At 38.1% G+C, this 22,674-nt stretch overlaps 1 protein-coding gene across 1 annotated transcript; it reads right to left on the bottom strand.

The window, feature by feature from the left end:
* Positions 1 to 6,729: 6,729 nt before the first annotated feature.
* On the bottom strand, positions 6,730 to 19,406 carry LOC125389401 (uncharacterized). The gene is made up of 5 exons (XM_048417957.3): positions 19,292 to 19,406; positions 18,620 to 18,785; positions 12,114 to 12,361; positions 10,909 to 11,048; positions 6,730 to 8,200 (listed from the first exon to the last, which is right to left on the bottom strand). The coding sequence occupies exons 1-5, from the start codon at positions 19,347 to 19,349 to the stop codon at positions 6,941 to 6,943; spliced, it is 1,872 nt and encodes a 623-aa protein (XP_048273914.3). The 5' UTR covers positions 19,350 to 19,406; the 3' UTR covers positions 6,730 to 6,940.
* Between the last annotated feature and the right edge of the window lie 3,268 nt (positions 19,407 to 22,674).

Here is a 22,674-nt window from a genome sequence, read left to right as displayed (position 1 = left end):
AAACAGTCAATAAAACAAAAAGGCAGCCTACTTAATGGGAAAATATCTTCACCAACCCTACATCAGACAAAGGACTGATCTCCAAAATACATAAGGAACTCAAGAAATTATATACCAAAATACCAAATAATCCAATTCAAAAATGGGGTACAGATCTAAACAGAGAATTCTCAACAAAAGAATCTCAAATGGCTGAAAGACACTTAAGGAAATGTTCAACATCCTTAGTCATCAGATAAATGCAAATCAAAACAACTCTGAGATACCATTTTACATTAGTCAGAATGGCTAAGATCAAAAACACCAATGATAGCTTATGCTGGAGAAGCTGTGGAGTAAGGGGAAGACCCATCCATTGCTAGTGGGAATGCAAACTTGTATAACCAATCTGGAAATGAGTATAGTGGTATTTCAGAAAGTTGGGAATCAACCTTCCTCAGGTTATACCACTCTTGGGCATATACCCAAAGGATACACACTCATACTACAAGGACACTTGTTCAGCTATGTTCATAGTAGCATTATTTGTTATAGCCAGAACCTGGAAACAACCTAGATGCCCGTCAACCAAGGAATGGATAAATAAAATGTGTATATTTACACAATGGAGTACTACTCAGAGATTAAAAAAAAACAATGACATCTTGAAATTTACATGCAAATGGATGGAACTAGAAAAAAACCATCCTGAGTGAGGTAACCCAGACCCAGAAAGATGAACATGGTATTTACTCACTCATAAGTGGGTACTAGATGTAAAACAAAGGATAATAGGCCTATAATTCATGACACTAGGGAAGTTAAGTAACAAGGTGCACCCTAAGAGAAACATATTTAGATCCCACTAGGAAGGGGAAGTAGACAAGATCTCTTGAAAAAATTGGGAGCATAGGGGTGGGGGGAGAAGAGAGGACAGAATGGAAGAAGGAGGGGACAGAATGGAATAATAGTGGGGAGGAGAACTTGAAAGAACAGGATAGTCAAGGTAAGGGAAGGATAGAGACAGAGAGCAAGGAAAGAGATATCTTGACTGAGGGAGCCATTATGGGGCTAGAAAATACCTGGCACTAGAGAAATCTTCAGGAATCCAAAAGTATGACTCCAGCTAAGACCCTAAGCAATAGTGGAGAGGGTGTCTGAACTGGCCTTGCCCTATAGTCAGATTGATGACTATCTTAAATGTCACCATAGAACCTTCATCCAGCAACTGATGGAGATAGGGCCAGAAACCCTCAGCAAAGCACTGGGCTGAGCTCCAAAAGTCCAGTTGAAGAGTGGGAGGAGTGAGAATATGAGCAAAGAGATCAAGACCATGATGGGGACACCCACTGAAATAGCTTACCTGAGCTAATGGAAGCTCACCAACTCTGGCTGGACAGGGAAGGAACCAGCATAGGACCAAGCTAGACCATCTGAATGTGGGTGCCAATTTTATGACTGGGGCAGACTGTGGGGCCACTGGAAGTAGCACCAAGATTTATCCCTACTGCTTATACTGATTTTTGGAACCCATTCTCTTTGGAAGGATGCCTTGCTCAACCTGGATATAGTGGGGAGAGCCTTGGTTTTTTCTCAGAGCAATGTTCCTTGCTCTCTCTGGAGAGTGGATGGGGGTAGTGAGAGAAGGTGGAGGAAATGGGAGAAAGGGAGAGAGTGGGAACTGGGATCAGTATGCAAAATGAAAAAAAGATAGTTTGTTTTTTAAAAAAAAATAAAATTTAAAAAAGCGATGGAGGGCTGGAGAGATGGCTCAGCGGTTAAGAGCATTGCCTGCTCTTCCAAAGGTCCTGAGTTCAATTCCCAGCAACCATATGGTGGCTCACAACCATCTGTAATGAGGTCTGGTGCCCTCTTCTGGCCTCCAGGTATACATGCAGAAAGAATATTATATACATAGTAAGTAAATAGAATAAATAAATGTTAAAAAAAAGCGATGGAAAAAATAAAGAAAAATATCAGAATTAAATGACATCATAGCTGGTCTAACTTGAGACCCATACCACAAGAGGAACTTGGCACTGCCTACCATGCCAGGAACCAGAAGCTGGATAACCCAGAGACCCAGAATAGAAAAAAACATGACTGGCAAAAAAAAAGTCAATGAAATGATTCCTACCAATACTTTCTTGTTCTTGTAGACTAGCACCTAGCACAATTGTCATCAGAGAGGTTTCATCTAGCAGCTGATAGAAACAAATGTAGAAATCCACAGCTAAATATTAGGCAGAGCTCAGGGAATCCTCTAGAAGAGGGGGGGGGATTTATGAGCCAGAAGTTCAAGGACACTACAAGAACACGGCCCACAAAATCAACTAACCTAGGCTCATAGGGGTTCACAGAGACTGAAGTGACAATCAGGGAACCTGTATGAATCTGACCTAGGTCCTCTGCATGTATGTGACAGTTATGTAACTTGGTCTTCTCACTGGACTCTGAAAAGTGGGAATTGGGGATGTCTCTGACTCTTTTGCCTGCTCTTGGGACCCTTTTTCTCCTGCTAGGTTGCCTCATCCGGCCTTAATATGAAGGGATATGCCTGGTCTTATTGTAACTTGCTATGTCATGTTTGGTTGATATCCCTGGAAGGCATACTCTTTTCTTAAGGAAAACAGAGGAAGGGTGGATCTGGAGGGGTGACTGGGTGAAAAGGAGAAAAAAAATCTGTATTCAGGATACAATATTTGAGAAAAAAATAAAAGTCAAAACTATTTTTAAAGGCAACAAAATGACATTATAGATCAAATGGACTTAACAGATATCTACAAAATGTTCCACAAAATACCAAAGAGCACACATACTACTCAACAAGACACAAAAGCTTTTCTAAAATAAACGACATCTTGGAACATACTGAAAGAATCTTTACAAATTCAAAAATATTGGGATCATTTTTATATCCAAGCTAACCATAATTGAAAAATTAAAATTAACACCAACCAAGTCTCTAGTAAATAGACAAACTCATGGAGATTAAGCAATTCATTACTAAATGAACAAAATCAAAGACCCAAACAAATGTAACTCCAGTCACTTAATATTTGACAACAATACCCAAAACCTATGCTGGAGGAAGGAAAGAATCTCCAACAGTTGTTGCTAGGAAAATTGGATGCCTACATGCAAGAGAATGGCATTAGAGCTGTATCTATCACCTTACACAAAAACTGACTCAAAATCTATCAATGACTTAAGCCTAAATCCTCAAATACTGAAACTGATAAAAGACAGCATACAGTGCCCAATATGATTAAGGTGTAGGAAGAGACTTCCTGAATAGGACTCCGTTGACCCAAGAATTAAGGCCAACAATTGTCAAGTAGTACTTAATGAAACTAAAAAAAAACTTCTTCATGGCTAAAGGAACAATGACCTAGAGGAAGGGAAAGCCCACAGAATGGGAGAGAATCTTTGCTGGCTCTACACTTGACAAAGGTTTAATATTCAGAATATACAAAGAACTTAAAAATTAAAGGGCTAAAAAAGTGACTCCTTCCAAAAACGGGCCTGGGGCCTGAATAGAAAGTTCAAAAAAAACCAAGACAAAACAAAATTAATTGGCTAAGAAATATCTTTTTAAAAAAAAAAAAACATCATGACTAGCAACTAGGAAAATGCAAGTCAAAGTAACTTTGAGAGTCAGAATGGCTAAGATCAATGGAACAACTGACCACAAATGCTGGAGAGGATGTAGGAAAAAGAGAAACCTCACTCATTGTTAGTAGATTGCAAACTTGTTCAGATGCTATGGAAATCAGGAGCAATATAGCTGCCTTTTGGTAGATTTATATTTGCTTTTTGATAATTCTCCATCCAACAGGCTCTCCTGAACATGAGCTAAACAGAGATAACACCGGTAGACATGCCTCTGGATAAGGAAAAGCCTAAAAGGCCTCAACCCTAAACAAAGAGCTACAAGCAACTAAAGAATACTGGAAGTAAGAGAAATAGTCTTCCCCAAGGAAGAGCATACCAAGGGGTTATCCATGAAATAACCAATATCCGAAATATTTTATTGCATGAAAATATTCATGCAAGTAAAGACTTAAGACTAAGTAGGCTCTATATAGGAATAAATGTATCTGTACATATATGCATGCAATAAGAGTTAGTGAAAAAAGAGCCTATGAATTTGAGAGAGAGAATGGAAGGATATATGAGAGGAATTGAAGTATAGAAAGGAAAAAAGAGAAATTAAATTATATTATCTCAAAAAAATAAAAAATTAAAAATACATTTCTTGCAACCATATTTGATCTTAAATCTTGTTTGTGTGATGTTATGAAACATATTCTAGCTCTATTGTGGTTTTTTGTGGTATACCACTTTTCATTTTCAACATAATTGTATCTTTGAAACTAAAGTTTATCTTCTAGGTGCAGTGGTTGTGTTTTTCTTTTTAAATTTCTTCCAGTCTTTCCCTCTTAACTAGATAATTTACTTGATTTTAGTGTAATGCATAACAAGTAGGAACTTTGACAGTTTGCCATTCTTACTGATTCTTTCTTAGACTTTGTGTCGGTTTGCTAGATATTTCCTATCTTGCCAATTTACTAACCTTAATATTTCTTTCCATGTGTGATTTGGGTTTTTTCATTAGTAGTTAGGCAATTTCTTACAAGAGTAAATTTATCATTGTTTTATTATTGCCATATGACTCAAATTTCATTCTTGGATTTTCCCAGGGGAAAAAGTTATATTTACACATAATTCTGTGAATGACTTTTTAGCAGTTAAGCACATACAAGCAAGAACTTGGAATAAATTTTTTATCTATTCAACAACTGACGTGTTAAACACACACACACACACACACACTATATACTGCCATGTGTTACTATAAAATAAAATGTTTTAAAACCCTCTGTCTTGGCCACTATTCTGTTGCTGTGATGAGACACTATGGCCAATCAAGGCAACTCTTATAAAAGAAAGCATTTAATTTAGGGCTTGCTTAAAGTTTCAGAGGCTTAATCCTTTATCATTATGGCAGCCATCATGGAAGTACACAAGCAGACACAGTGCAGGAGAAGTAACAAAGTTCTACACCCTGATCTCCCTGCAGGCAGCAGGGAGAGAGATTGGATTTAGTATCAGATTTTGAAACCCCAGTGACAAACTTCCTCCAACAAGGCCATACCTTCTAATCCTTCTAATTCTATCAAAGAATTCCACTCCCTGATGACTAAGCATTCAAATATATGAATTATATATTCTTATTCAAATCACCACACCCACTTTTAGGATATATTAACTTAACAGAATCGTCATATGGTTGTAGCCATATCCTGGTTGTTATCTATGTTATAATATTATGAGGGAAAGTGAAGAAACTGATCAAGGTATCTCTATTATTTTTATAATTGTATATAAACCTTATTATATAAATAGAAATTCCAATATGTAATCACTGGGTGTGATGGTTAGTGTTAGTTGTCAACTTGACAGAATCTGAAATCACCTGGGAGATGGGCATCTAGGCATGCCAGTGGGATAATAGTTTGATTGTATTAATTGCTGTGGGAAGAACCATCTAAATTGTGGTGTGAGATCATTCCCTGGCAAGGGATCCTGGTTTGTAAACAATGGAGAAAAGGAGCTGGGCACCAGTATGCATTGTTCCTGATTGTGGATGTGATATGACTATATGACCACTTTCTTCAAGATCCTACAGCTCTAACTTAACCACAATGAACTCTAATCTGAACTATGAGCCAGAATGAACCATTCTCCCTTAAGTTGTTCTTGTCAGAATGTTTTTATCACAGCTACATAAAAAGAAACTAAGATGAGTTAGCCAGGAACCTTGATCCTAGAAAAAAATAAGTTTTATCTTCACATAAATACTGCATATTGATGTCCATAGAAAACATTTGTAATAATAAAAATAAAAATAGTCCAGATACTTTCAGTGTATGTATGAGTGGATAGAGAAACAGTGATACATTCACAGCTTCAAACATAATGACTTGATTTAAAATAATTACTAGTACAAGCATTAACTTAGATAAACAGTAAGAAAGTTATGTTGAATAAAAAAGTCAGTTATAAAAGATTACATAGCATATGATTTCTATCATAACATTCTCAAAATGATAGTTCTTGTGCTAGAGAACATATTAATGCCTACTAAGGATTAGTGGCAAGGTTCTTGTGAGAAGGCAGCAGATATGACTATAAAATGGTAGCATGAGGAATCTTTATGGTAATAGGACTATTATATCTCATGGCTGTGGAGATGTATGCATGAGACTATTATACATCAGAAATTGCATAACAAACATACACAATTGAGTACAAATAAAACATAAAACTGAATTAAGGTGAATTCATTGTATCTATGCTAATATTCTTATTATGATGTTGTTCTATAGCTTTTCAAAATCCTTACAATTTAGGAGAAATGCAGCACCAATAACTTTTTTATGGTGTTTTTAAACAGTGAGACTATTCAGTTATCTTGGAATAATTTTTCAACATGTAAGCCTTCAAAACATCAAATTGATCCACATGTTAAAAAGACTAATTCTTAAAAATTACAAACTCCAGCACAAAACAAGATTTAATTAACAAGAAAGGTATTTGTTTTTATTTTATTCTCTTTTTTGTTTTTAGAGTGAGATTGAAATATTTATTCAGGGGAGTTATGAAGGGGAAGAGAGAGAGAGGGAAAAAGAAAGGAGAGAGAGAGAGGGACAGAGAGACAGAGAGACACATGTGCACAGGCCAAGAGAGAGGACAGTAAGCTTTTATTTTATTCTTATTTTAACATTTTGAAAAGAGATGAATGTTACATAATTTTTCATTAGTACAAATGATATTTCAAGTGTCATTCAAAGGCCACAAGTTGTTCCAAGGGAGTAAAGATAACTTGTCTCATTAAACATATAGGATTCAGTATAGACTTCAGATGCAGTCCGACTTGCTCAGAGTCAGCTTTCAATTAGGGTTGAACTTCAACTGTAGGCTGTATTATGGCCTTAAGTAAAGACTGACCTCCTTGTGATGGTAGTGTAGTGTATGGGATTTGGTGTGGAGGGTTTTTAGTCTCAAGATCAATAGGTAAAGGTGCACTGGTAATCACTTTAGAAGTTGAAGCCATATCTATATTGACCGTTGGAACAGGCTGTAGTTTATCTGAATCAGACTCAGGATGATTCTGAGCTCTTAGCAAATCAATAACTGATTGATCTTGAGAATTTTCATTATCATCAGAGGAAGAACCCCAGGGCTCAATTGTACCACTTGGCTGGGGAATCCTTCTGTCTTCAACAAGGGGCGGTGGAGGATCCAAGGGCAGACCTGTTTTGGTAAAAGGTCTGCCTGAATTAAAGTATTCCCAGGGTCCCCCAGAAAAAGAAAATTCTGGTGTTAAGTTGGTCTGAGTTGTATATTGATTCTGAGATCCATTTGTTATGGCTTTCAAAATGTTTTTGTACGCTTCTAAATTAGTAGTATTTTCTGTCCAAGAATCATCAGTTGTATTAGTATTGAGGGAATTTGCAGGCTCCACACCGTCATCTACAAATGGACTCCATTGTTGAATTATATCTGCCATGATTTTATCGAAAGACTCATCAGAAGTATCTGCTGCAAAATGCCTACTAGCCTTCAGAGAAGTGTATGGCATGGCTGTGTCAGAAAAAAGCTGGGATAATGGATACTTATGCAAATTCCCTGCACTAGGTGAAGGGGTAACCTGATGATACTGAACTAAATTCTGTTCAGAATTTTGTGGAAGCCTGGCAACAGGCAATGACTTCACTTGCTTGGGTAGAAAACCAGCAGCTTGTGAGGTCTGGCTTTTTTTGAGGAACAATTTATAACCATCAGTAAAAGAATTCACATCACTAAAATTAAAGATTGTTGGGACATCTTTGATATGGTTGGTTTGTGGAGAAATGTCTATGTTTTCTTGCACAAACCTTGAAGTGGAATCAGGTGAGGCCAGGGTTGAGATATAATTATGGCCGTGTCTTATTTGGGGAACATGCTCATTTTCCTGCAATTTCCTACACTGTAAGGAGGGAGTATTATTCATTACTCGTTTAGATGCCTTGATGAATTGTTTCATCCAGGCAAAGTAGGGAGCTATTCTAATGATGACTGTGGGATTTTGACATATTCTTGAAGTCTTCTGTATGAGGCCCACCAGTTCCCAGCGGTTCTTTAGGAGACATAGAACAGGACTGGCTCTCTGTATCTGAATAAAGAAACCAAGAAATATGTGTCACTTATGCAGTCTACTGTGAAAAAAATGCATATACCATGTGAGGAAGAGGGGGAAATTCAAATAATAATCATTATCAAGCAGCCTCCAGAAGTTACCAATGTATATGATAAGAGAATATACCAACTGTTACTACTACCTACAAATTTTTGAACTCCTACAACCAACCACTTTATCAATACTGAATTTGGATTTCTAAACTTTATCCTAAACTTAATGTGAAAACAGAAAAGGACCAACTATTTTCTGCATACAAAAATCTTCCCTTCTTTCTGTTTTCCTAGTAACACAACACTCTTTCAAAAGTTCAAGTTTTAAAAGTTAAAAACCTTGAAATCATTCTCAGTGCCTCTCCTTCTTCGACATCTATTATCACCAGTCTATCAACAAATAATGATTCTGACACTTTAAATAATTTCCAAAAAAGTATTTTAATAATAATTAAATGATTTTCTTATCTAGGAATGCTCCTATTGTTGATAAAATTTATGGTGTCCTTATGAAAAGGCACACTTTGCCCTTCTTACTTCTAATTTTAATACAGCATCCAAATTTATCCACTTAAAATCTAAGAAAAACTGCTACATCTTTCTGATTAAAAACCTTTCAGTGAGTGCTTCCAAGTCTTAACAATGTCAAAAGGCTAATTTTTATAATTGCTTATAAGACCTTTGAAACCCTTGTTACCCCCTTGATATCACCTATTGCTGTTAGCTTGACTAGGTTACTATAGCTACCTGGCTTCTCCTACCTGTTACATATTTCCACATCAAAATCTTTGTATTGGCTTTTCCTCTACCCTATACTTGTAACATGGCTCTGATATCCAAATGACTTCTTTCATAATTTCTTCCACAACTCCATTCATACACTTTGATTTTTTACACGTCTTTCCTGATTACCTAACCCTAATCCTATTGAACAGGATTATATAAACAAAAACTCTTACATCTATTTTGTGTTGCAAATATTTTAGGTCAATATTGTCTTTAAGAGTCCAGTTGTTTCAGATTGCATACAGAATTCAAGGTTATAATAAATGCTGTTCTATGTTTGTCCTGTCCTGGTGTATTTTACTCAAAATATTTAAATAGCACTTGTATTATTTACTTATTCTTGATCACCTTTCAAAAATATTTAAAGTCATGAGACCATGAACAGCTCTACATTACCCTAGTTTACATATGGTTATTAATGTAAGAATGAAGAGTGTATAAATAGCCTCTCATAAAGCTGTTGTTTTGCATTTCTTCAACATCTTCCCTTTTAGGGCATTTTCACATTCACTATAAGTAAACTTCAGAATATAAACTTTGCCATGCCATTTCTCTTCTTAAAATCTTTGCATGGCCCCCATTCTTTTAATAATACAGTTTGTTTATGATAATAAGGTAATAACCATATTTATAATCTGCCCCATAATTATTTGTCTCGCACTTCTCTCCTCCCTCCTACTCTACTTTTCCCCAAAAATCAAGGTGTTTTTACATTTTCCAGACTTGTCTTACTCTGCCTCCTGTGACCTGAATGGCATCACTTCATTTTATTTCATATTCTATTTGGTAAATGACTATTTATCTTTAAGTTGTTGTTGAAGTATTAACTTCAACACACTCCAAATTAACCTTCCTTTTACTCCCAGTGCTAATTTTATACTGTTATTGTACTATTGATATCTATTGTATTTACTTGTCCTCCTGGGCTACTATTCTCTGCCTTCTGTATAAGAACGTGAGCTCTGGGTGCAGGGACTATGGATGATTTTTCTAGCATCTCCATACTACTGTAAGTCGTCTGATGTTTGTGAGTACTCTAGCTCCTCTAGCTCCCCTATCAGGCCAACATTCTAAGGACTGATCTCAGTTGTTTCTTTTCTATCTCACCAAATACACAAGAGTCCCCTAAGCACTTACTTGAAGTTCTTTTGCAGCTATGTGTTTCTAGAAACTAAAATGAGGCCTGATATTTGATATATATTTCCAGAAATAGTACTGGTATTAATCTCATTCCTTGCAATTATCCACTACAAAACATAGCTACTGACTCCATAACTTTACATGTGTTATTTCCTCATCTCAATCTGAAACAGTTTTGAACAATGTTCCATCTGTTCTTGCTTAATGAAGTTATTTGTCATATCTCAAAATTTAGCATCCAAGGCTGGTCATACCATTCAGTAGCTCAGTCCAGATCTCCACAGCTCAAGTTAATGCTTCCCTTGAAGTCTAGTCACTAGTATTTGTGTATGTGATTTCAAGTTGTCCAAGATATGTTGGTATCGAAAATTTTTCCTGCATGGAGCTTTGCTTTCTATAGCTTTTCTACATGAATAGGTGAACCGGGTTGCATCTGTACCTTTTAAACCTCCCCACAACTAAGTTTGAGCCATATTGTGTTCATTATGGTACCTACTGAGAAACTATAATAAAATTAGAAACAGAAAGATTATTTTATCTGTGTGTTTACTGATTATTTTCTGTATTTCTCATTTGTATCTAAAGCCTTCCTTGTGGTAAACTCTATGCCTCTCAAATATCCAGTGGAACTTCCCAGTTTTCCATATTTGCCTGGTGCCAACTTCCTTATGTCCTGTTATCTATCTAACATTTGCTTGCATATTTATAGAATCTACATTTTTATATTTCCTTCCTGTTCTTAATATTTCTCTAGTGTGTGATTACCCAGCAGTCTTCTCGTGGTTGACTCTGAATACACAAGCCCTCAGTCTTCTCAAGATAGGAATGTTGATGGTAGCATGTTGAGAAATCTAGCAACTGCACGTCTATCTTCTTTACTCTTGTGGTTCCAAGCTTCTTGCTACCTGAAGGTGTACATAACGGATGATGTTGAGACCCAAAACACCCAATCTCTGACTTTAGTTTGTCACTACCCTCAATTCAATCACATAATCGTCACAAGATATTCTCTTTTCCCTTCCTTTCCTTCCCCCCACTTTCCCCTTTCCTTTCTCTCCTCTCTTTAGACATCTCTACTTTGAACTGTCTGAACCAATCACACCTTCCCTGACCTACTGTGATGCTTAGTATTGACCATCAACTTGATGGGATTAAGAGACACCTTGGACTGCAGGATGTGGTGACACAAACCTTTAATCTTAACACTCAGGAGGCAGAGGCAAGCACATCTCTGTGAGTTAGAGACCAAGCCTAGTCTCCAAAATGTGTTCAAGGACAGCCAGGGCTGTTGCACATAATACATCTGTTTTCCAAGAACGCCTGTCTCAGAAAAGTAACAATGACAGAAACACCTTGGACCTAAGCAAAAGTCTGGGCATGTCTTACAGCATTTTCAAAGATCTAGCTCATGACCACTCTTAACAAAACAATGAAATAATCACTTGAATATGATAACAGTGTTGAGATATGGTTAAAGATATGAAGTGCACCCTAGTTGGAGAGGTAGTCAACTGGAGGCAAGCCTTTCTTTGTGCCTTTCTATACTCTTCTCTTCTACTTCCTGACCACCAAGAAGTGAAGACCAGCCTCCACTACAAGTTCCAAGTCTTCCACTCAGTAGACGGGGACAAAGAGCCATACTTGGAACTTTCTGAAACCATGAGTCAAAATAAATCTATCCTGTCTCAATCTCTGTTAGATCTTCCATCATGGCAATAAGAAAAGTAGTTAAACTACCTTGATCTAGAAAGAATTCTGTAACAAGAGTTGAGACTTAAACCCAGACATATCCCATTCCTTCCTTATGCTTCAGCTCATCTCCCAGTGGATTGAGGTGATCTAGACTTAACGGTCTCCAATATTTCTTCTACGTTATTCTTCCCACTTCAGAGACTGAATTTCTTTAGGAAATAAGTCATATGCCACAACCAAAAGTCACAAAATAGTTTAACTTGAGTCCTTTAACTTACTCTGATATTCATACACATCACAGCTTCTGTATTGGCACTTAGAACAACTTTTCAAGGTTATATTTGGGGACTGAGATAGTGGAATTTCATCCCCGTAGATAGGCTCTTCCAGAATGAACAGGCCAATATCTGCTTTCACTGGATCATTTTCATCTTGAGGATCAAAGTTGGGATGGAGGCAAATTCTTTGTCCATGTGGAATGCTTTCTGGGTTATTTACTCCTGAAATGTCCAGGTGTGTTAGTTTCCTAAGGTAAGAGAAGGATGTGCAAAAGTCTAATTGATGACAATAAAGGATTATCCATATAATTTCTTCTGAAAGCCATTGTTTGGCAGCATACATAAAATTAAGTTATAAAATAACCCAGTTTTTCATTTATATGATATTATCTTATTCCAAATCACACCGTGGTTATGTACGGCCTTCTATTGGTCTTTGGTTTCTTCTCATTTCTACAGCTCTACCAACTATCTGATTCTCAAAAAGTTGTTATGTAGGCTGGGATCTTAGTGAATTCCAGAGATTGAGAAGAGTCAAACTCCATTTCGGATTTAACATTCTCTCAGTTGAAAAATAAGCACAGACTCTCTGCCTGGAATCTCCAGTGTTCACAAGAGTTTGGGATTCAGGTAGGTAGCTTTCACTCTCCTTTCTGTCCTCCTTATGATATCTCCAGTCTCATCCCTAATCCTGTAACACCCTGCTTGTATCGGCCTCTCCTCCCATCCTACCTTCAATCTCTGGGGACTCCACTGTACTTGTTCTGAACCCAGCCTTCCATCAGTCACTGATACTTATGCACTTTCTGCCTGGGGCCCCCAGTGGACACACTGGTCCTTCATACAGGCAGGTGATTTGTTTTCCTCTCCTTCCTGTCTTCCATTAAAACCCCTCCATTCTCATCCTCATCCCTGTAGCAGCATGTTTGCAGGGGCCTATCCTCCTACCATCCCTCCATTCCCCGGGGACTCCACAAAACCTTGGTGTGAACAGACTTCCTCATTTCTGTGGTCTTTCTCTACACTCTCCACCTGCCTCTACCTCCATTCCTTTATTTATTCCTCTGATGACTCAAAACAATTTCTACCTAGGACACCTAGTACCAGACCTGGCAGGGACTCGGGTAAGTTATTCACACTATCCTTCCTGTTCTCCATTATGACCTCTCCATTCTCACTCTGAGCCTAGTAACAACTTGCTTACAGGTGCCTCATTTCCCTCCTCAACTCTAGTCACTGGAGAGTCCAACTCCTGGTTCAGATCAAAAGTCCCCCTAGCCCATTCACCCCTGTGTCTCCAAATTATTCTTTCTCTTACTGCACGTTACTTACAAAATTCCCTTTTCCCACCACACCTACAATTTTCAGGGACCCTGCCTCTCAGTGCAGACAGGATTCTCTTATCTCTTTCCTGAAACTACTCTAAGCATTTCCTCTAAGCCCACCTCTACTCCTTTGTGCCACCAACTGACATGAAGAAGCACTTTCTACCATGGAACTCACAGTCACTACACTTCCCTAAGATCCAGAGACAACAGAAACCAAGGAATGGAGCACCCACCCAACAAGGACAAGACCAGCTATCAACACCTAGAATCACCTCAATCATCCCAACCCCAGATGCCCAGACACCAGCACAAAAATGCAAACCCTAAGAGCTAAGATATTATGTCTCCACCAGAACACAGTAACTCTACTATAAATCTTGAGAAGTACAATACAGCTGAAGCACATGACAAGGTCTTCAAAATACCAAGTGTGAATATATATAAGGACCTTAACGAAGATATGAAGAAAGCCCTTCATGAAGACTGTGAAAACACAAACAAATAGTGGAGCAGAATAATGAAAATAGTTCAAGACATGAAAATAAAAATAGAAACACTAAAGAAAACCCAAACTAAGATAAAACTGTGTTGCAAAATAATCTTTTTGTACACTCTGAATTTGTGTCACTTTGATTGGTTTAATAAAAAGCTGAATGGCCAATAGGTAGGCAGGATTTTCAGGCACAGAGGATGCTGGGAAAAAGAAGGGTAGAGATGAGGAGACACAGAAGAAGCAGCATATGGCAATACAGAGTAAAGGTAACCAAGCCACATAAAATAACATAGATTAAAAGATACAGATTAATTTAAGTTATAAGAACTAGTTAGAGACAAACCTAAGCTATCAGTCAAGCTTTCATAATTAATAGTGTCTCCATGTCATTATTGAAAAACTAACAGACCCAACAAAAATAGTCCAACTACAAATGGTGTCCAACATGGGAGCACATATTTACACATAAGACCTGAGAAAGCTTTCAAAAAGGCTCCAAACACACAAAAATGGGACCAAAAGCAGCCTCCTAGTCCTGTAGTCTCACGTGCTGGTTACGGAACAAAGATGCATCTCCTGGCTGCTGCCTGCAAGGCTTGATCCACCAGTGCACCATGACTGGGAGAGACCTCCTAAGTATCTTGGCTACAAACAAGGTGAGGAAGCTAATAAAGACTATAGGACAGGTGATGTGTAAGCTGATCCCTTTGCATGGGAACAATTCAGAGACAAGATGGGATGTGATAAACTTGTAGGCTATGGAGTCACCATAACTTATTGTTACGTGTCATTCTTTCATATTACATGGATAAAAATTTATATTACAGTTTTGTTTTACAGTCCAAATGGACTTATAAAGTTAACAGATGCCTTTTACCTGATCAAACAGTCCTTCAAAATCCCTGCTTCACAGAAAAGACTGTCAGATATTCTAGTCCTATGGGTTGAAGATGGATGCTCCAATGTTGCAGGGGACTTATCCTACTATAGGTGGAAGTTTCTGTCCCACCCAGTCCTACAGCCATTCATTCCCAAAGAAACACACAGAGGCTTATATTAATTATAAACTGTTTGGCCTATTTGCTCAGACTTATTATTAACTAGCTCTTGATACTTAAATTAACTCATAATTCTTATATATATTTAGCCACGTGGATTGTTATTTTTCTCAGTAAGGCATTCTCATCTTGCTTCTTCTGCATCTGTCTGGTGGCTGTGTCTTCTGCAAACACACGGGCAAAAAAATTATAAAAGAAGCAGTTTCAGCTAAAGTCACATATTGACCCTCCCACAGGGATAGTGGGTGACTTCAACACACCACTTTCACTAATCAACAGATCATCCAGACAAATGCGACAAGGAGGAATGCTGGAGCTAACTGACATTATAAACCAAATGGACCTAATATATATTACAGAACATTTTACTTAACTACAAAAGGAAATACAGTCTTCTTAATAAGTAATAGAACGTTCTTCAAAATTGATCATGTATTTGGACACAAAACAAGTCTCAATAGATTTAAGAAAATTGAAATAGGACCCTATATTCTCTCTGATCACCATGGATTAAAACTGATATCAATAATACAAACAAAAGAAAGTACACAAACTCATGGAAACTGAACAAGTCACTGCTGAATTGAAAAATAGGTCAAGACAGATAACAAGAAGAGAATTAAAAACTTTTTATAACTGAAGGAGAATGACTACACAACATACCCAAACCCGTATACACAATGAAGGCAGTTCTAGGAGACAAACTCATAGCACTAAGTGCCTATATAAAAGATTTAGAGAGATCTCATATTAACAACTTAATTACATGCCTGAATGTCTAGAGGAGTAGATAGCAGGAAATAATCAAACTGAAGGTTAAAATCAAATAAAAAAAGAATAATACAAAGAATGAATGAAATGTGGAGTTCATTCTTTGAAAAAATTGATGATTAAATCTTAGAAAAATTAATAAAAAGATAGTGAAAGAAGATGTAAATTCATAAAATTAGAGACAAAAATGGGGACATCACAAAAAACAGTGAGAAAATTCAGAGACTCATAAGAACACACTTTAAAATCTGTACTCCCCCAAACTGGAAAACCTGAAAGAACTGAATAATTTTTATATATACAACCTAGAAAAGTTAAATCAAGATAAAATATCAATTTAAACTTATCCATAACCCCTAGTGCAACAGAAGTAGTGATTAAAAGTCTCCCAACCAAAGAAATTCCTATGGCCAAATGGATTCAGCACAGGATTCTAAGAGACTGTCAAAGAATTAATGCCAATTCTCTTCAAATAATTCTGCAAAATAGAAACATAAGGAACATTGCCTAATTCTTCTTATGAGAGAATAATAATCCTGATACCCAAACAGCATAAGGACTCAATAAAGAAAGATAATTACAGCCCAGTTATCCCCATGAACACAGATGCAACAATAATCAACAAAATACTGGCAAATCAAATCCAAGAACACATCAAGAAGATCATCCACCATGATTAAGTAAGTTTTGTCCCAGAGATGCAGGGATGTATCAACATATATAAATTGATCAACGTAATCTACCATATAAGCGGGATGAAATATAAAAACCACACGATCATCTCACTAGAGGCATAAAATATCTTTGACAAAATCCAACACCCTTTCATGATAAAAGTCCTGGAGAGCTTAGGAATACAAAGGACATATATAAACATAATAAAGGCAAATTACAATAAGCCTATACTCAACATCAAATTAAATGGAGAGAAACTCAAAACAATTCTACCAAAATCAGGAACAAGACAAGGTTTTACACTCTCTTCATGACTATTCAATATAGTACTTGATATCTTAGCTAGAGTAATAAGACAAAAAAGATCAAAGTGATAAATTGGAAAGGAAGAAGTCAAAGTATTGCTATTTGCAGATGATGTGATAGTATACTAAATGACCCCAAAAATTCTACCAGGAAACTCCAACAACTGATAAACATTTTCAGCAAAGTAGCAGAATATGAAACTAATGCATAAAAATCAGTAGCCTTTCTATATACAAATGGCAAAAAAACTGAGAAAAAAACAGGATTGTAGTAGTTTGAACATATAAACTCATAGGAAGTAGCACTACTAGGAGGTGTGGCCTTGTTGGTGTAGGAGTGGCCTTGTTGGAGGAAGTGTGTCACCATAGGGTAAGAAGGACTGCTCTGGCCAGGTATGCCCATGACTCAATGTTATGATGATAACCAATTACTTTCTGATAATATTTAAAGCCTATTCCATGAGATAGAACCCATAACTGATACCACTAACAGGGCCAAGAACCTGTGGCTAGATATGTCATAGGGCCAAGGGAAGAACCTACTACTATTATCCTTCTAAAATGGGCATAGTATTAAAACCACTCCTAGTCACTTATTGCCATACCCATACATCAGTGCATCTCTCAACTCTCATTCAGAGAACTTGTGAAGATGGCATGTAACAGAGACCCACAACTGGTCAGCATGTAGAGTATAAGAGATTGCAGAGTGCTTAGCTGTTAATGTGACATCTATTTCATACCTCTATTCCAAAGGACAGAGATCTTCACAGAAGAGGAGGTAAAAAGATCATAAGAGACAGAGGTGGTGGGTGACTTCAAAGAAATAGTATTTTCCTGGCACAATAATGAAATTGTGCATATAAACTCATAGCAATTGTGACAGCATGCATAGAACATTTGCAAGAACAAGCTAGACAATAGTCTAGCATGGAAGGGTAAAGAAAGGTTGGAATGAAGTCTCACACCTAGCTGAAGAACTATTGATATTTGATAATTGCTGGAAGAAGAGTCAGTTTTCTTAAATAGTAGGATGACCATATCCAGAGGGAAACCCCATACTCAAGAGTAGTTGAACAACACAATTTGGGCTACATGAATCATACAAAGAGAGAGAATGCACATAAATTGGGGTAGGTGGGGAGGTAGGGGTGGATCTGGGTGTAGATACGGTGGTATAATTGAAATACTGTGTGTGAAATTTTCAAAAAATTAGCTAAAATATTATTTTAAAAGAATATAGAAGATAGGGTCAAGAACAGTATTAAAGCATTCAAGATCTCCTGAGTAAATTTGGAGCATGGGGACCTTGGGGGAGGATTGAAGTGGGGTAGGGGAGAGGCAGGGAGGGGAGCAGAGAAAAATGTAGTGCTCAACGAATATCAATAAAACATTTTTCATTTCATCTTATTAATCTGTTTATTTTTATGTATGCCTGTGTATGCACATACTACAGCAAGTACATGGCACTCAGAGGACAACTTGCAGGAATCAAGCTCAGGTCATCAGGTTTGGCGACAGGCAAGTTTTAACCACTGAGCCGTCTCTCCTCCCCTAGATATTAAATCCTTCATCTATGACTCCTCAGAACTTAGTTTTGAGCATGACAACAATGAATATTCAATTAATTTTCAATAGAATCAGTGAGAGAAAAAGAAATGAATAATAAAGTGAGAGAAAACAGAAAAGAGATTGGCGAGGTAATCGTAACAAACCGGTTATGTGATTTCAGTACGAGAAAGTGATTCTTTTTTAAAGTGATTCTTATCAGCATCTTCTTCATTGAGTTTTTCTGGAAACTCAGCAGGAGTCCTAAAAAGAAAAACTCATTTAACCAGATCCAAGACCCAAGAACATTCTTTCTCCCCCTACTCACGTTTTTTTCAGACAGTTAGCTGTAGAAAGAATCAGCCATGGAGTCAGGACAATACCCTGACAATTTCCAGGTATAGATACCAGCCATGGTATGTCAATGTAGCTGTCCACTGGTAGATTTCCAATCAATGAGCTTGAATGCAGACTTTGTTTCAGCACTTGGGGCACTGAAAAGGGGTATGATAGGAATGGGGATGCTGAAGAACTTTCTAATTTTTTTTAGTTAATCTACTCAAATTCAGCCGGAAAGTTTCTGTTGCATATTCAGTTTGGCCTAACTTCCTTCATATGTGTGATTTCTTCTGTGTGAGTAGATGTGTGATATCCCCCACCATGACCACAACTAGATACTACATCTCTTCTCTATGCATTTAAACTAAATGAAAATAAGGTTTGTACAAGCAAAGATAGGCAAAGATGTTCTATCTGATGCAGTGCCATTTAAAAGGTGGGGCAGAAAGTAGAGATAGAGAGGAGAAGGGAGTAAAAAGAATGAAGTGGATGTGTAGATGTAGATGAGGGATAAGAGAATGAGAGGAGGCACCTAAGAAGGAGGTTAAACTAGTTCAGAAAAGTATAGGAAATGAAATAGGGATGAGACAGACAAGAGAATGGCCTTTGGACATAGAAGGGGAAGAAAATACATAAGGATATCCAGGTATCTATGACTTACCACCACGGCAGTAGGAAACAAAGTACAAAACACAGTAATACCACAGTAGAGCCTTCATTTTGGCTCGACTAGCAAGAGCTGTGTTGTGGAGATCCTAAGACAACAGCAACTCTAGTAGTCTAGAAGCAGAGTTCAGAGGTTATAGAATGTCTGACATCATAATACCTACTGTGAGATTCTCTTATAGCCTTCTTAGTGCTGCTTAAGATAAAGAACTGGAAATAACAACAGTTTAAAATCAAGCATTATTTTATTTTTAAATTCTGGGTTTTGCAAGGCTTTTGGCTTAAATGAAATAAGAACTTTATTACCTCATGCAATTGAAAACTCCAAGGATAATATTAGCTTCAGAAATAATTGCGTATGTGTGTCCCAGGGTTGTCCCTTTTCACCTCTAGACTCTATGCTCCCCTGATAACAGACTGTATGGTGACCCTGATAACACTGTGCTTTCATGGTGTTGAGGCTGGCACTTGCCAGCCACATTGGGATAAGAACCAGTATGTTCAATAACACCAGCCAATGCCCCCTTTCTCTGTTGGGGCATGCAGCCATTTCTCAATGAGCCCAGCCAATAGATGCCTTCATAGTTTACCTCCGGAGCCCATGCAAGTGGCCTAGTCCCATGCAGACACATAAGAAGATCAAGAAACAGAGTGAAGAAAGGAGAGCAGACAGGCAAATCAAGTCCCCAGCATGCTCTGGGGCTTGAGAAGCCTATGACTTGGTGCTGTCCTTCCTGTACTCTCTTAGTCCTGCCCCTTTCTGCCCAGTTCCTTTACTTCCTTCACAATAAACACAGCATGCCCTTCCATCAACCTCTCAGGCTTCAAATTAATCACCTTTGTTCCAAATTGTGCCTGGACCTTTGTCTAATGAAGTCCCCGTGCCATACTCACATACTCACCCATCCCAACTGTGTAGACATGGATGCTATTCAATCTGTTCCCAGCAACATTCCGCTGAATTTGCTTGTAGCTGATTGGCTTGTTTTTATTTTTGGAGATGGGGTCTGGATAGGTAATCCTAGTTGGCTTCAAACTTGTAGCAATCCTGCTTCAGGCTCCTGAATGCTGGAATTGCAGGTGTTGAGCCCGCCATGACTACCTACTCTGTAGTGTGAAGGGAGCCCAGTTCACAGTATGGTTGTATAAATGCCATTATGAGCCCTTTCTGTGTTTAAATAGGTTTTCAACCTGTGTGTGTGTTAAATACACATGACACATTACAGTGTCAGGGCTGAACTGAATTGTAGGATACCCATTAGTGTGTACAGAAACCTGGAGACCTGTTTGGTGTGAAGCCCCTGGCATATTTAGTAGTCAGTGGTATTGGTATAGTTGAAGGAAAACTGTTTTTCTTTATTTGGGTAGAAAATACTTTCTTTTTCATTGTGCCGATGAGAGAGCTCTGCTTGGCTCAGTCATCTGAGAGTCTGGGACAGAGCACTGTCCAGGAACTAGATGTAGCATGATTAATAAAAAGTCAGAGACAGACATTTGGGTTCAACCTGAAGGTCAGAAAAATAAAACAGACAGCCATTGGCTCTTAATAAAATGTGGGACTATTAATAACAACAGAAAGACAGATATTGGAGTTCAATTTGAAGGTCAGAAAAGTGAAACAGCCAGCCACTGCCTCTTTCCTCTACTTCAGTCCAAAATGGTGATACTGCCTCGAGGAATCCTCAGAAGAATGAGACTCAAAACTCTGTTTTGTTTTGTTTTGTTTTGTTTTTTGAGTGGGTGGGTATAACGCAATTATTAGCTATTTTCTTTCTTTTTAAAAAAGCATTTTATTTAGTTGTATGGGTGTTTTGTCTGCATCTGTGTCTGTGCACCACATGCATGCCTGGCGTCCAGAGAGGTCAGAAGAAGGCATAAGAACACCAGGAACTGGAGTTACAGACAGTTTTGAACTATGCAAGTGCTGGGAATTGAACACAGGTCATCTTGGGCAAGTGCTCTTAACCCATGAGCCATCTCTCCAATCCTACTGGCTATTTTTTAGTTGCAGGAGACACGCCCCTATCTTCTGGATACCAATGCACTTTCAAGTCTATGTAGTCACAGCAAAGCTGTGTTTACAGAAACTTTTCAAACTTCTGTACAACAGAGTCTGACTTCTTGCTACTCTCAATCCTCAGTGAGGGAAGAGTAATGGTTCATTCAGCTCCACGGTTTTCTCTTTCTCAAGGTTAATCCTGATTTGGACACCATTATGTGTATGCTTATTAGTGTGCCCTCATGGGCATGTCCGTTTAGAGCCAGCTCACATTTTCAAGCTCACCCTCTGCTGTGGAGGTGTCACCTATTAGGACTAGTGGCCACACAGGCTGTGACATGTTACAATTGCTGTTATATGAAGACTCAACCTAACCCCTGAAATGCAGTCCCCTCAGTCATTTCAAGAAATAAAGGTCCGGATACAGAAATACTTGCTCCAACCTGGCAAAATTATCTACGTACTTTAACTTTCCAAGTTGGCAGACTTGACACTTCTCACTGACACCAGTTTTCTTCCATTGGCTGTGTTTCTTCACCGTGTATCCAGAGCTGTTTCTTCTACCATTTCAGTCTAGCTTTTCCCTCCTCAGTCACTAACTGGAAGCTATAGAGAAACTATAGCTTCATACCATGACTGAACTCTGTGCATGCAGAGCAACAGGAATGACTGCGAACAGGAACAATGCAGTCCCAGCAAAGTCAGGGTGGCTGGCTACCAAAGGAGCCAGTGCGCAGCACCAGGAAGGGCACAGATTTCCTTAAGTTTCCAACAAAGCAAATGACAGAAAAAGGCCTTGTCTGAATCAGCTCTGCAACTCCATCAAAACGTTAGCTTTTAAAATAAAGACCCTGCAGGCTGCAAAGATGGCTCGGAGGTTGGGAACGTGTCTTGCTTTCAAAGAACCCAAGTCTGGGTCCCAGCAACCCACGTCGGGTGGCTCACAACCATTTGCGACGCCTGTCCCAGGAGACCCGATGCCTCTGGCCTTCCTGAGCAGCTGTACTCAACACGCACATACCCCCACACAAATGGACACACACATAATAAAAATAAAACAGTAAATCTTAAAAAATAAAATGCCTCAGGATTGAAGTGTTGTTTTCAGCAAAATGAGTTAGTTTGATGATATTCAAATGATGCACCTGAGAGAAAGAAAAAGCGCCTTCCTTTAAATTCAGATGGACAATTAGGAATCCTTCCAATCCTGTATAAGCATAAAATCCCGGGTTGACCCTGTCTCGAAAATCAAAAAAAAAAAAAAATCCAAGGCTGACATGTCACAGGCTCATTTCTTGTGATTAATTCAGTGGCTGATAATGATCCACACCCATGGAAGAGCAAGCCACAGACAGCTGTCCTGTAGAGAGGTGGTTTAC

The sequence above is a fragment of the Myodes glareolus genome, chromosome X, assembly GCF_982192425.1.
Source record: "Myodes glareolus chromosome X, mMyoGla1.1, whole genome shotgun sequence".
Classification (NCBI taxonomy): Eukaryota; Metazoa; Chordata; class Mammalia; order Rodentia; family Cricetidae; genus Myodes; species Myodes glareolus.
The sequence above is the reverse complement of the archived record's forward strand: the minus strand, read 5'-3'. Positions and strand labels throughout refer to the sequence as shown.

Excerpts from the sequence above, each read along its gene's own strand:
- LOC125389401 (XM_048417957.3), bottom strand. The coding sequence starts at position 19,349 with ATGAAGGCTCTACTGTGGTATTACTGTGTTTTGTACTTTGTTTCCTAC. Across the intron at positions 12,362-18,619 it reads GCTAACTGTCTGAAAAAAAC|GAAACTAACACACCTGGACA; the intron begins GTGAGTAGGGGG and ends CTCTTACCTTAG. Across the intron at positions 11,049-12,113 it reads TGATGTGTATGAATATCAGA|GTAGCAAGAAGCTTGGAACC; the intron begins GTAAGTTAAAGG and ends GTACACCTTCAG.